We start from the raw sequence: 14,783 nt of genomic DNA on the forward strand, positions 1-14,783 counted from the left end.
GCACTGGTTCCCGCTGCCAACACCATTTTTCTGCGAGAAAGAGGGAAGCTGCTTGCTTCCAGGATCTCTTTCCACTGTTTGCCATCGGCATTGCTCCTTTTCACGTCCACGTGGGGCATGTTCAGCACATCCAGAGCACTGGGTGGGAGAGGGGAAGAGATTTCATGTGCCAGGAGGGGTTTTTCTACTTCAGAAGCTCTCCCTCCCCATTGAAGGGCTCCTCCTGGCCCTGTCTCTCTCCTGGTAATACCCACAGGTCACCCGAGGGGCCTGCCAAGGCGAGGCATTCATTGCCCCCCACACTTCCCACATCCTGGTGTGGGTCTTCCTAGGACCAACCCTTTCCACGCTCCTGCTTTTCTGTCGGGGCCTCACTTGATAGAGGTCATGAAATTGACCATTTATGAGGATTAATTAGGTCAGACAATCTAGGTGACCATCACAATCCTGTCACTTCTCAGCTCTCCATCTTTGAGCGAGTAACTTTTTAAAATCTCAGATTCCTTACTTGTAGAATTGGGCTCCTCATTTATTAAGTCTCCAGGTCTCAGGTTTCTCAAAGGCAAAATAATAATCGCTCCAGATGACAGAATCATCAGGGCGGCGATTGCAATACTACACCAAGGACTTACCACAGTGCTGGCACTACAGTAACTAAAAATCCCTAAAAACTCACTACTGTTGAGTTGATGCCAACTTACAGTGACTCTTACAGAACTGCCCCCGTGCGTTTCAGAGACTGTATGTAGTTCTTTATGGGAGTAGAAAGTCCCATCTTTCTCCGAGGAGAGGCTGGTGATTTTGAACTGCTGACCTTGCAGTTAGGCAGCCCACTGGGTCACCACTACGCCCCCAGGGCTTTACAGGAAGCATCCAATAACTGTTGACAATAGTTGTTCTGGGTTACTGGTAGGAGTTCTCTCGCTCCTTCTAGAAGTGGATGCAAGAGGGGACAGGGGTAGGGTGAAAGGCCAAGGCCAGAATAGGTCTAGGTAGGGATTTTCCAACTGTCTGACCAGTTCCCGAAACCTGGCCCAGAGCCCTCATGGACCTGTGCCCGCACGGTGCTGGCTAAATTTACTGTCAGAGCAGGAAGTGACAGAATCCAGCCATCTCAACTCATTCCTTTTTTCTTACAAATGAGAAAACTGAGGCTCAAAGAAATGACTTTGATGTTTTGAGCGAAGATCTCTTAGGTGGATTTCTGATGAAAAGGAGAAGAAAAAAGTGGAACAGAACTTCAAATTAATAGGAAACCAGTCTTTCTGCATCCATTGAGACTGGGGGAACCCCCCAATTGATTGCCTAGAAATCTTTAAACTTTGAACCAAAAGAATCTCATCAAGCCATCGTTAAACTAAACAACAGTTTAGCTCAATTGATAAAGAATGTTTGCTTTGAACACTGTGTTCTTCAAAACGAGTATTTACAGGTGTTCACGCTGACAACAGTTCATCTGAAGCACAGAGAACTTTAAGGGGCGGGGAGTTTCCGTGCAAGATGATGAAACAATATGGATGGAGCGGGAATGGTGACTCCAGGGGAAGAATGTGACCAGTGTCATTGAATTGTACAGGTAGAAATTGTCAATGGATGTATGTTTGGTTTTGTGTAGTCTACCCAAAAGAAGAAGACAAAAACGGTCCTGAGATCACATGGCTAGTTCGTGGCAGATCTAGTGTGGAATCTGTTGCTGATTTTCTTGGCCCGCATTCCAGATATGTACAGCCAGATACGCACATACAGCCACTGTCCTCATGAATCTCAGCCTAGCAGTGACTAACATAACATTTTCTAATGTTTTGACCCTTACCTGTAAAGAAGTGTATTATACAATATTCACTTTTACTACATAGACACCTGGATAGTTTCTATCTGATTCTATAAAAGCAATAGGTAGTAAGTAAGATGTATATTTAATAAAGTGATGGTGAAAGTCACAAAATAGATTTTGGGACTCATAAATGACTTTCATTTTTAAAAAATTTCATAAATCATATTATTGGGGGCTCTTACAGATCTTATAGCAATCCTTACATCAATTGTATCAAGCACATTTGTACACATGTTGCCATCATCATTTTCAAAATATTTTCTTTCTGTTTGAAACCTTGGTATCAGTTCCTCTTTTGTCCCTACCTCCCACACCCTCCTGCCCTCTTGGACCCCTGATAAATTATAAATGATTATTATTTTCATATCTTATACCTCCCACTATCTCCCTTCACCCGCACTATTGTTGTTCATCCCCCTGGGGAAGTGGGGGGGTGATTATACATCATTGTAGTTGGTTCCCCATTTCTCCCCTTTCTCGCCCTTCTCCCCACATCTTCCCCCTACCCTCATGGTATCGCTACTCCCATTACTGTTCCTGAAGGGTTTATCTGTCCTGGGTTCCATGTGTCGAGAGCTCTAATCTGCATCAGTGTACATGCTCTGGTCTAGCCTGATTTTTAAGGTAGAGCTGGGGTCATGATAGGGGGGTGGGGAGTGGGGAAGAGGAAGCATTAAAGAACTAGAGGAATGTTGTGTGTTCCATCGGTTCTATGCTGCACCCTGGCTGTCTCGTTCTTTCCTTGTGACCCTTCTGTGAGGGAATTTCCAATTGTCTACTGATGAGCTTTGGGTCTCCATTCCCATCCCATCATTTACATCAATATATTTCTTTACTTTGGGTCTTCTGATGTCTGATCCCCGATCCTATCGATACTTTGTGATCACACAGGCTGGAGTGAATCTCCCATGTGGGCTTTGTTACTTCCCTGCTAGATGACCGCTTGTTTAACTTCAAGCCTTTAAGACCCCAGACACTTTACCTTTTAATAGCTGGGCACCATCAGCTTTCTTCATCATTTAGTATGGTGAAGTGTTTAGTATTGCTTATGTACCCATTTTGACTTCAGCAATTGTGATGACTTGCATTTTAGTGTTTAAAAAATTAATCAAAAAAAGTAATCATATTTATTAATTTTAAGTGCTACTGTTCATTAATAGTAAAGGAGTGGAGCTTTACATTAGTAGAACATTTTACAGTTTTAAAAATACTTCAGAAAAAAAAAAAATACTTCAGCCCAGCGGCATCTTACTCCTGTTAGAAAGCACCACAAAGAGACAGAAAACACCACGTCATCTTGCCTTGTTACATTACAAGTGAGGAAACTGAGCCTCAAAGGAATGGCTCTGACATTTTGAGTAGGGACCCAGTAGATCCTCATGACCAGTCTCCAAGTAGGCACTCATTCAGCCTTTCTGAGTTCTCATTTCCCCTCTTCTATCCAGTGGGTCTAGGTATTATCCTGGGAAGTTCATACCAGTTCACTTAGCTAGGGGCCCAGAGGGTTGGGTAACAATAAGACATTAGGGAGTGGCCGAGGGTTTACAGAGCTCTGACCAGAGGGTTTCTCCTTGGGCTCCCATCTTACAGGCCCTGCCGGTGGGTACACCTCGTTGTAACTTGAAGGACAACCTGCTGAAGGACAACTGTGCCCGGGATTATATCGAGTTTCCGATCAGTGAGGCCCTGATCCTGGAAGCTAGACCTCTCAGTGACACGGGCTCTGGAGACAGTTCACAGGTTACCCAAGTCAGTCCCCAGCGGATTGCACTACGGCTACGACCAGGTATGGATGGGCTTCTTCTCAAGGGGAGACACCGTGCAGGTCGGCACAGGACACAAGATGGGAACAGGAAGTTGTCTAAGGGAAGCAGCTCAGAAAGGAGATGGGGGAAGGGGAGCAAAGCAACCTGGGAGCGCGGAGATGTGAGCCAGGGAATAGAAGAAAATGGAGGGTTTGGGGACTTGAAGTCTGATCTGAGTTTGAATTGACTTCATATATAAACTGTTTGACCTTGGGCAAAGGAAGTTTGCTCCTTTTTGGCCCCAGCGCCTGTTTTCACCTACCTTATAGATTGTATTGAGATTCAAATTAGATATGGAATGAAAATACAGTTTGTCAGCCCCATTTCTGTGTGAGATTGAGGCAGAAAAAAAGAGGCTTTGCAGATGAAGGCAGAATTAGGGTAAGAGACCGCCTTTTGAAAGCATTGATTTGGACTTTCTCATTAAATCAAGAATGTAAAAGTGTTCTTACTACGTGCGAGGCATGTGTTAGCTGCATTGGTTTCAGAGAATGGGGGATCCAGTTCTTGCCTTTTACAGAATCTGAAGTGTAGTAACTGCTGACCACTCTGATTCCGGGTGGAGTCTCTTGGGTCCCCAAAGTTTAGACAGATGGAGATTTAGAGGGGCTGGAAAATTTTAGAGTGAAAAAGAAAAGGGTAGGAAGAGATCAAGAGATCGGAAAAGGAATAGACCTTGCAAGGGGAGAGCAGAAGGAACCCAGAACTTTCGAGTCTGCTTTGATGACGTGGATACTTCATTCCAACGGTGTCCAAATCCTCTATGAAGCCTTAGCGGGAGAGGAGGAAAACTAACTTCTTGCTGTTTTCCAGATGACTCGAAGACTTTCTCCATCCAAGTGAGGCAGGTGGAGGATTACCCTGTGGACATCTACTACTTGATGGACCTCTCCTACTCTATGAAAGATGATCTATCAAGCATCCAGAGCCTGGGTACAAAGCTGGCCTCCCAGATGCGCAAGCTCACCAGTAACCTCCGTATTGGTTTCGGAGCCTTTGTGGACAAGCCTGTGTCGCCGTACATGTACATCTCTCCACCAGAGGCCCTGAAGAACCCTTGCTATGAGTAAGTCTCTACAGAAGTCAGGGTGGTGGCCCTCTCCATTGTCCCAGGCAGGACCAAGTCCTACTTCTTGTTTCTAGTTCGTGGGTAGCTTCTTTGGCCACCCCAGGCCAAACCCTAACTCCTTTCTACTTTGATCTTCCTGGTAAGGGGCCAAGTCTGTTGAGCTGGTGGTTTGTGTCAGTAGAGTTCAAGGTTGCTTGGAGACTTGGAAAGGAAAATTTGTTAGTCATTAAAAGGCAAGAAAGAATTCGAGAGAAATAAGGTAAGAAGCACAGACATGTTTATAGATAAGTAAACAGGAATGACAATGCCAAAAGGACTAATCTCATTGATGTCACCAGTCATCACCATGACGTCATCATCAAAGGAATGAGTCCTCCAGGTGAAAATCCAAGACCTAAGGTCCTAGAGGAATAGAAAAGAACACAAGCAACACTGAATCTTGGATGGTCTCTAAATGGATAGATGTGCTTCTGTTGATCCTTTGACTTATAACCAAATGACTTATTTATGTAGCTGGTGGAGATAGCAAACATTTATGGATTGTAGTTACTTTAAATATTGCTTATTGAGCAGGACTTTATTCTTTAGTTTTCAAAGTCAGGTGCTGTGGGTTTTAACCTATTTTGGGTGGTGGTGGCTATAAAGTTATTAGGTATTAGTATTCAATTAAACCATTAAGCTGGAGCTCCTTTTGATATCGTTTAGCAATTTATGGGTGGTCCAAGAACATTAAGGTATTGCACTTTCGCTGTACTATTATAGTACGGTAGTGTTATTTTAGGGAAGTGTTAAGTCTAACATCATAATCACAACAATCAGACTGTCTTTATATGCATGAAGAAATCCTTGGCTACACAACAGGCTAAGCACTGAGCCACTAGCCATAGGTCAGAGGTCCCCACTGTTACCTGTTTGCGTATTTCCAGCCTTGGAAACCCACAGGGCAGTTCTGCTGTGTCCCACAGGGGCACTGTGAGTCAGAATCAACTCGGTGGCAGCGAGTTGTTTTCTTTTTAACTATGCATAACGCTGTCAAGCCTCTGAAGAATCCTTACAAAGATATGTGCTATTATTGACCCCTTTTTTCAAAGGTTAGGCTTTCAACAGGAGCTTGCCTAAATTCCCGTGACTCATAAATGTTGGGACTGAGGTTTATCCTGAAGGATTCTGTTTCCACAGCCCATCCCTGTATCCCCAGGGTAGCTGGCGGCTGAGGTGCCTCGGGTAATTTGAAGTTTGGAGTCTACACTGACTGGAGTCTCTCTCTCTCTAGAGATAGACTAGCCTGGGCAGACCATATTCATGCACTCCCTTTCCTTCACATTCCTTATTCTACCTTCCACCTCTCCTTTCAGAGTGTGCTTAAATGTTCTCTCTTCCCTCCCCAGTATAAAGGCCACCTGCTTGCCCATGTTTGGCTACAAGCATGTGTTGACACTCACTGACCAGGTGACACGATTTAATGAGGAGGTGAAGAAGCAGAGTGTGTCACGGAACCGAGATGCTCCAGAGGGCGGCTTTGATGCCATCATGCAAGCGACAGTCTGTGATGTGAGTGCGGAGGCCTCGGTGCTCCAGGCGTAGGGAGCAAAAATGGGGAAGACATTTTTGTCAACACTGGGGCTTTCTGGTGTGAAGGTGGAGGTAGGAATGCCTCGGAGGCGTGGGCTGAGATGAGCAGCAGTTACTTCTGTTTGTAAACACCCCCTGCCGGGCTGATGTTCCTTCATCCTCAGTGGCTCCAGATGTTTTCTGGGGAGAGCCTTTCCCCACCTCTTAAAAAAAGTACTTCAAAGTCAAAACTGGGGTAACTTCACCTAAGCAAAGTAGGCAGGTGTTGGGATGGGATATCTTTGAGCTCAGTCAACATTTGTGAGTGCAGGTGGGCAATTTGTCTGTCACGGGAAGAGTTATATATGGAACTGACAAGGATATTATTGAGCTCTTTGAACTAATAGCTGTGAGGCTGTTTCCCCTAAAATAATAGAAGCATCCAAGTTGGAAGGTACCCGTACCAGGACTGGAATGGAAGTCCTTCTCCAAGAAGACTCCCAGCCTTTCAGGGAGGAAGGGCTTGAGCCTTTGGTTTCCATCAGTGGCCTGGCTAAAGTTGCTTTGTCTCCTTTGCCTTTTTTTAAAACAGGAAAAGATTGGCTGGAGAAATGATGCATCTCACTTGCTGGTGTTTACCACTGATGCCAAGACTCATATAGCACTGGATGGAAGGCTGGCAGGAATTGTTCAGCCCAACGATGGGCAGTGCCATATTGGCCGTGACAACCATTACTCTGCCTCCACTACCATGGTGAGATATCTGGCAGCATCTATGGTCCCTATTCTCCATGTCCTCCTCTAGACAGTGCCTTTGTATGATATGAAAACGGAAGCTTTTCCTCTGGGCAGGATTCCCAATTTGTTTCGACTTTCCCTCCCCAACGGAACACCGTTATCCAGGGTATAGCCTGGGCAATCCTGAGCATTAGTGGCCTAGATGGTAGTCAGTGTTATCACCACCTCTACTACCACCAACTCCAGTCACAGCATCATGGCATCCAGAATGAACCCAAAGGACATTCACAGGTTTAGCTGGGAAGTGGCCTTCTTCTCTACTCTGTCCCTGATTTTCGCCTTCTTGGACTACCGGGCTCATTGGTGGCTTTGGAAGAAGATAGGAAAAGGGACAAAGATCATCAAAAGCATGGATAGCAGGTTTTACAAGGAAAAGTTAAAGGGGTCAGAGTCGTTTCACTCAATGGAAAGAAGGCTAAAGAATGCTTCGATACATAAGACGACTTCTTATAAACTGCTTTCTATGGCCATAACATGCTCAGTAAGAGAAAGGTACTTAAATTGAAACAGGAGAACTTTCTGTAAGGCATGCAAAATATATACTGACTCTCAGAGTACTGATAGTCTGAGTATCTGGAAGGAAATGTGCACTCTGTTTCTTAAGGACAATACAGGAACTACCTAATCTAGGCAGCATAAAATGTATACCCGTGTCAAGGCAGGAAACTGAGCTGGGTGATCTCGTGAGCTTATTTCTATATCCAGAATAGCATGGGCATGTTCAGAATTCATAGTCATCCCCATTTTGACTCGAGTTTCTTGGTGTTAGCCATCGTCCAGCTGAGGAGCACCAGGCAATAAGTGAGTCAGCAAACAGGGACTGAGGGAGGCAAAGAGATTAAGAACTTTTGAGAACTTCGGGTTTAGTTGAAGAGATAGACCATATTCGTTTATTAAGGACACAGGACTTACGAGTGGTGTAAAATGGGTAGCACAGTCAATAGTAGAGGAAAAACTCATTAGGAGTTGGGATGGTCAAGGAAGACTTCAGAAGTTGGGAATTGAATTGTGTCCTAAGGTTACTCCAGATGGGAGAACAGGAACCTTCTGAAGCAGCGATGAGTGAAAGAGGGAGAGCAAGGAGAGAATGGTTAGAAAGGTGAGTTGAGACCACTTAGTAGAGCATCATGAGTACCCAGGTCAAGGTATTTGTCAGGAGCTTGAAAACCACTAGACCCAACCTAGTACCTGTCCCATTGAATCTGCTCCATAGTCTTTTGTTAATGGATTGAATAGGGTGCTCAGTTTTGGCAGCATCAGCCTGTAACTCTTCATCTGTCCCCAAGGTTCACAGTTGGGGTGTGGTTCCAAATGAATGGAAACTTATTTTATTTTTTATTTTAATAAATTACCTTTGGGGGGCTCTTAGCGCTCTTATAACAATCCATACATTAATTGTATCAAGCACATTTGTACTTGCCATCATCATTTCCAAAACATGTTCTTTCTACTTGAGCCCTTGGTATCAGTTCCTCTTTTATCCCTCCCTCCCCCACTCTCAAAAACCCTTGAAAATTCATAGATTATTTTTATTTTCATATTTTACACCATATGCTGTCTTCCTTTACCCATGTTTCTGTTGTTTGTCCCCCCTGGGGTGGGTGTTGTATGTCAATCATTGTAATTGGCTCCCCCTCCATCCCCACCCTCCCTCTACCCTCATAGTATCGCTACTGTCATTATTGTCCTGAGGGATTTATCTGTCCTGGATTCTGGGTGTCAAGAGCTCTAATCTGTGCCCAGTGTACATGCTCTGGTCTAGCCGGATTTGTAAGAAAGAACTGGGGTCATGATAATGGTGGGGGGTGGGGAGCACTTAAGAACTAGAGGAATGTTGTGTGTGTCTTTGGTGCTATGTTGCACGCTGGCTGGCTCGTCCCTTCCTTGTGACCCTTCTGTGAGGGGATGTCCAGTTGTCTACAGGTGGACTTTGGGTCTCCATCCCGACCTCCCTCATTCACAGCAAAATGGTTGTTTGCTTTGGGTCTTCTGGAAACTTATGTTTTTGCCTCACTTTGATCATGAGGTGAAAGGTGAAGTACCCCCACTGTTTGGTCTAGCACTTCAATCAGCTATATTCTAAGACTTGGAATCCAGGACCGCCTTGTGGGATTCTCTATTGTTGGTAGGTGCTATTGAGTTGATCTTAACTCATAGTAACCCTATGCGACAAAGTGGAACTATCCCACAGGGGTTTCTAGGTTGTAATCTGTATGGGAACAGGTCACCGGGGTCTTTCTCCTATGCAGCTGCTGGATGAGTTTGAACCACCAGCCTTTTGGTTATTGGCCAACCAAGACCAGGTTTTACTACTAATCCAAATTCTTCTTTCTCTTCTCTCTCTCTCTCTTTTTTTTTAGGATTATCCCTCTCTGGGACTGATGACAGAGAAGTTGTCTCAAAAAAATATCAATTTGATCTTTGCAGTGACTCAACATGTAATCAAGCTCTACCAGGTGACTATACCTTTGGGACTTCTTGGACTTGGTCCTGTGAATCAGGGATCAGCCCGGGAGACCCTGCATGCAGATGAATGGGTGGCACATGGTTGAAAAACTACCAATAATAATAAGTAAAATGGTCAATGTCTTCTCCTACTCTTCATTTCTTATTTGGAGAGGGCCTGTGGAGCCTACCACTTTCCTCTGGTAAACCCTGGGCATCTTTATTTCCCTTTCTAGAATTACAGTGAGCTCATCCCAGGGACCACAGTGGGGGTTCTGTCTGAAGATTCTAGCAATGTCCTCCAGCTCATCGTTGACGCCTATGGGGTAAGCACCCTGACGAGGGAATGGGCTTTCTGAGAGTTCACCTCACTTGGTATTCCACAGTGGGGCTCAGACTGGGAGATACTGGCTTCTAGTCTACCGCATTGCCTTACCGCCTTTCTCTTATGCGCCCAGGGGCCAGGTGGTGGTCAGCAGCGAAGAGATACAGCCTTCAGAAAGGTCTCAGAGAGGAATGCCGGGAATAACAGGGACAACAGGTGGAGTGTTTAGAGGAGGTAGAGGGGAGAGTGGGGGCGTAGATCTGGATTGGGGTTCGATGAGGCAGCAGGGTCTAGAGATTGAGGCATTCAGATTAAGGGAGCCCTGGGCTCCAACAATGGGAAAAGAGGGGGCTGATTGATGGGGAAAGGCAAGGTTAATTAAAAATTTGAGTGTTACTACTCAGAGTGGCTAGTAACAGCACACCCCTGAGGTCTGCAGGAGAATGAGGTTGGTTGAGATTTTACCCACACTCACCTAAATAGAAATGGGGACAGGAAGGGGGAGAAGTTTCATGGGCAGGAAATAGAGGCTACTGAGGTGCTCTGGAAGCTTCTGGAAGCTTCTCAGCATCTGACATAGCTAGGGTGAGTACAGAACCTGGGATAGAACTGGCTTCTGTCATATACAAGTAGTCCAAACCCTCACCTTCTTTTGCCATTTCTGCTTAGAAAATCCGCTCGAAGGTAGAGCTGGAAGTGCGTGACCTTCCGGAGGAGTTGTCTCTGTCCTTCAATGCCACATGCCTCAACAACGAGGTCATCCCAGGCCTCAAGTCTTGTGTTGGACTCAAAATTGGAGACACGGTAAGGGGGGCTGGGCTGGGCTGAAGCTGCAGCTCTGACCCCACCTCTGCTCTGGGCATCTGTGGGCACCTCTTACGCCAGTGGTTCTCAACTTAGCTAATGCTGTGACCCTTTAATACAGTTCCTCATGTTGTGATGACCCCACAACAACCCTAAATTTTTTTTCGCTGCTACTTCATAACTGTAATTTTGCTACTGTTATGAATTGTGTGAGCCCTATGAAAGGGTTGTTCGACCCACAAAGGGGTCTCGACCCACAGGTTGAGAAGTGCTGCTTTATGCCATTCCTTCCTTGTACTTGCTTCCTGAAGGTCATCACAACTTAGATGTAGTGGCACTGCCAACCTTTTCCTCTGAGGCTATTTACTAAAACCCGGTCTCTCTGTTAAGTGAACTTTACCCTCAGGATGTGTTTTTATTTTTAAATTTATTTGCGTTTAGGGTCCCTATAGTGAGTTGATTGCAAATGAAAATATTTCTAACCTTCAGCAACTTACCACCTCCCAACCCTCCCCTGAGATAACTAGCATTTAACCCCCTCCCATGACTTGGATAAAATGACAATGTCATCTATTCCATAAATATTTATGGAGACTACGTGCTGGTGGGTTGCACAAGGGTTCAGTGCTTGGCTGCTAACCACAAGGTGGGTGATTCAAACCCACCCAGCGGCTCTTCAGGACAAAGACCGGACCATCAGCTTCTCCATGAGCCCAGTAAGAAGAACAGGGAGCTGTCAGACAGGGAATGGAAAAATGTTTCAAACAGGTGAATCTACGTCAAGGGCATAGATTTATTATTGCTATTCATTTCTCTGTCATTTGAACATTTCAAATTTGAGCTGCATATAAAACATTTTTTTCCCCAAAACAAAGCACAAAGAACTTTGGGGAGCAGTTGTGTTCTGTCACAGGGTGTTGCTAGGAGTTGAAATGGACTAGATGGTCACACACACACACACACACACACACACACACACACACACACACACACACAGCATTCTTCTAGCATTGAAGGTCTACCAGCAAACTGAATCGACAGAGATGCCTGCCCCCAAGGAGTGGAAGGGTACCAAGGAGTAGTGGTTACGCGTCGGGCTGCTAGGTTTGAAACAACCAGCTGCTCAGTGTGAGAGACTGGCTTTCTATTCCTGTAGAGCGTTCCAGACTTGGAGAGCCATAGGGGCAGGTCTACCCTGTCCTGTAGGTTTGCACTGGTTCCAGGGCTGTTTGTTTGTTTGTTTGTTTGTTTTTGGAGTGTTCATGTTGACCCTCTCAACCCCTTTGAGACTTTCTTTTTTGTTTTATTCTCTGCTTCTGTCTCAGGGAGAAGGGACAGGTGGGGATTGAAAGGTCAAGGGGAGAGCTGGGGCACCTACATGCACCCCATGTAAGAGACATTGGCCTGCGGTGTGCTTGCTTGCATGGGTGGTGCAGTATGGTGGGGAATGGAACAGTCGAGCCGAGCCTGGGGCTGGCCACTGAGTGGTGCTTTGCGGACTTTGCTGATGGTGTGTACATACTCAGTGCAGTTGGCCAGAGTCCGGTGTTCACAAGATTACGGGCTCTGTTTGCCTCGCCCTGGTTTATTTCACATGTAGATTAAAAAAAACAACAACAGTTAAAACATTTGTGTGTGTGACTATATGCTTTGTCTCTGAACCCAGTCTGCTACGTCACAACTGCATAGCTGTCCCATTGCAATTGTATTTGCTTTGCAGCCTTTGGTAGTGAGGAGGCTGAAGAGCCTCAGATCCCTGCAGGTTAAGCCTGGATACTCCCAGAGGCAGATTCCCTAATAAGCAAGGTAAGCACAGGCTTACTTGTGCTTCCTTACTAAGTTGCAGTGAACACTGTCATATGGGATATGGCCAAAACCATGTGAAACTAACTGTTCACTACAGTTTAGTAAATAAACACAAGGAAGCCTATGCTTACCTTGCTAACGGGGTGCTCCCGAGCAGGGCAGAGGCAGCTGCTGTGCTCCAGCGCCCCTCTGTATCTAAAGAAAATTTTGCTGTACCTCCAGGTGAGCTTCAGCATCGAGGCCAAGGTGCGTGGCTGTCCCCAGGAGAAGGAGAAGTCCTTCACCATTAAACCCGTCGGCTTCAAAGACAGCCTCACCATCCAGGTCACCTTTGACTGCGACTGTGCCTGCCAGGCCCAGGCCCAGCCTCACAGCTCCCGCTGCAACAACGGCAATGGAACCTTTGAGTGTGGGGTGTGCCGCTGCGGGCCAGGCTGGCTGGGGCCCCAGTGCGAGTGCTCCGAGGAGGATTACCGCCCCTCCCAACAGGATGAGTGCAGCCCCCGGGAGGGCCAGCCCATCTGCAGCCAGCGGGGCGAGTGCCTGTGCGGCCAGTGTGTCTGTCACAGCAGCGACTTTGGCAAAATCACCGGCAAGTACTGCGAGTGTGACGACTTCTCCTGCGTTCGCTACAAGGGGGAGCTGTGCTCTGGTGAGTAGAGCCCCACGCCCCACCCGTCCCTGGATCCTCTAGAAGCCTAGGCCCAGGGCTTGAGGTGGACCCACAGGGACACTTGGCGAGGGGAGGTGGTGCCGCCGAGTAAGTGATGTTCCCTTCCAGTGGCAGAAAAACAAAACACTGCTGCTCCCCGTGGCTTTGCATGTGGGGCCACAAGAAAGGAATCTCTACCGGGGGAATGCTTCACTCCCCAACTGCAGGGGAAGGGGGGAAAACTTCAAGGTGAATGTGATGTCTCCTCTTTCCTTTTATCTGCTACCTTTCCTAATTCTTTAGAATCTGTGGTTCTTAAACTCTTGAACATAAAGTAGACCCCTTTTAGAGTTTAAAAATAAAATCACTGACTTACGGTGATTACATTTTCAGTACTTACAGATGTAAAAAATGCCCGGTATCAGAAAGTCTAGCAAAGTTAGTAAAAAAATTTCCATTTTTCTGTCACAAGAGACTCAGATGGCAACAAATGTACAAATGTGCTAGACACAATGGATGGATGGATGGATTGTGATAAGAGTTGTACAAGCCCCCAATAAAATGATTTAAAAACCCCACCCCCTATCACATATGAAGTAACAGTAAGTCTCAGAAAAAGGAGTTTTGCCAAGTATGGAATTTGATCTATTGCAGAATTTGCCCTACAGTCTAACCAGATTCCTTAATCCATTTAGGTGCCTAAAGTTTTGAATATTCTCTTTCAGTATCCAGATGTTCTCTTTCTACTCTTGTTTTCATTCCCTTTATCAGAGTTTATGACTAAAAACTTTCAAGCCCAGGTAAAAGCAATACAGTCAATCTCTCCTATTGGATAAGCATGTATTTCCAAAAAAATAAATTTTGTTCATATGTGGTTGGTGAAAAAGAGGGAGAGAGAACGAGACAGATTCAGAACATAGTCTATATAGATATTAAGAACCCCTCAAGCTCACTGCCACTGAGTCAATTTAGACTCTTCGGGACCTTATAGGACAGGGTAGAACTGCTCCTGTGGGTTTCCGGACTGTAACTCTACATAAGCAGAAAGCCCCATCTTTCTCCAGAGGAGTGGCTGGTGTTTTTGAACTGCTGACCTTGAGGTTAGCAGCCTAATGCATAATCACGCCGCCACCTCCGCTGCTGCTGCTGCTGTGGCTCCTATATCTGTATATAGTTAGCTATACCGACTTAGAACAATGCCCAGAAATGTGTAAGCTCGCATAAGACGTTAGCATGATTTTGTTATTACTCTTGGTGGGAGTGTGGGTAGGCCCGGGGCTGCTAACCACAGGCAGGCGTGGCTTCCTTGGTGGAAGGATGAGGTTGTCTCTTCCTGGAAAGATTTACCATCTTGGGAACCTTATAGAGGGTTGTTGTAAGTAGGAATGGGCTCCATGACAGTGGTTTTTAATTTTAATTTAATGTTATATTTTACTAGTACGAGTACTACTTTTTTTGGATTCGAGGCCTGTGTTGTCCAGTATAGTAGTCACAGGTGACGATGACATTTAAATGAATCCAAATAAGATACAATAAAAAATTCAGTTCCTCTGTTAGGCCGCAGTCACATGTGGCTAGTTGCTGCCATATTGGACGGTGCAGACAGGACTTTTCAAGATTGCAGAGCACCTTATAGTATAGTGTGGCCCCAGAGATTCCCAGCCATCAGACAGACAGTTAGCACTTTGAGTCTT

At 45.7% G+C, this 14,783-nt stretch overlaps 1 protein-coding gene across 1 annotated transcript in view; it reads left to right on the forward strand.

Moving 5' to 3' along the window:
* Nucleotides 1–14,783, forward strand: part of ITGB3 (integrin subunit beta 3) — a 39,453-nt gene that overhangs the window by 6,235 nt on the left and 18,435 nt on the right. Inside the window, exons 2-9 of the mRNA XM_004707259.2 lie at nucleotides 3,425–3,620; nucleotides 4,453–4,705; nucleotides 6,097–6,259; nucleotides 6,852–7,013; nucleotides 9,418–9,513; nucleotides 9,739–9,828; nucleotides 10,497–10,631; nucleotides 12,660–13,089. Of these exons, the coding sequence (XP_004707316.1) occupies nucleotides 3,425–3,620; nucleotides 4,453–4,705; nucleotides 6,097–6,259; nucleotides 6,852–7,013; nucleotides 9,418–9,513; nucleotides 9,739–9,828; nucleotides 10,497–10,631; nucleotides 12,660–13,089 (1,525 nt within the window). The remainder of the gene's footprint in view (nucleotides 1–3,424; nucleotides 3,621–4,452; nucleotides 4,706–6,096; nucleotides 6,260–6,851; nucleotides 7,014–9,417; nucleotides 9,514–9,738; nucleotides 9,829–10,496; nucleotides 10,632–12,659; nucleotides 13,090–14,783) is intronic.

This window comes from Echinops telfairi, unplaced genomic scaffold (genome assembly GCF_000313985.2).
Source record: "Echinops telfairi isolate 266 unplaced genomic scaffold, ASM31398v2 ScPeMD7_7458;HRSCAF=8496, whole genome shotgun sequence".
NCBI lineage: Eukaryota > Metazoa > Chordata > Mammalia > Afrosoricida > Tenrecidae > Echinops > Echinops telfairi.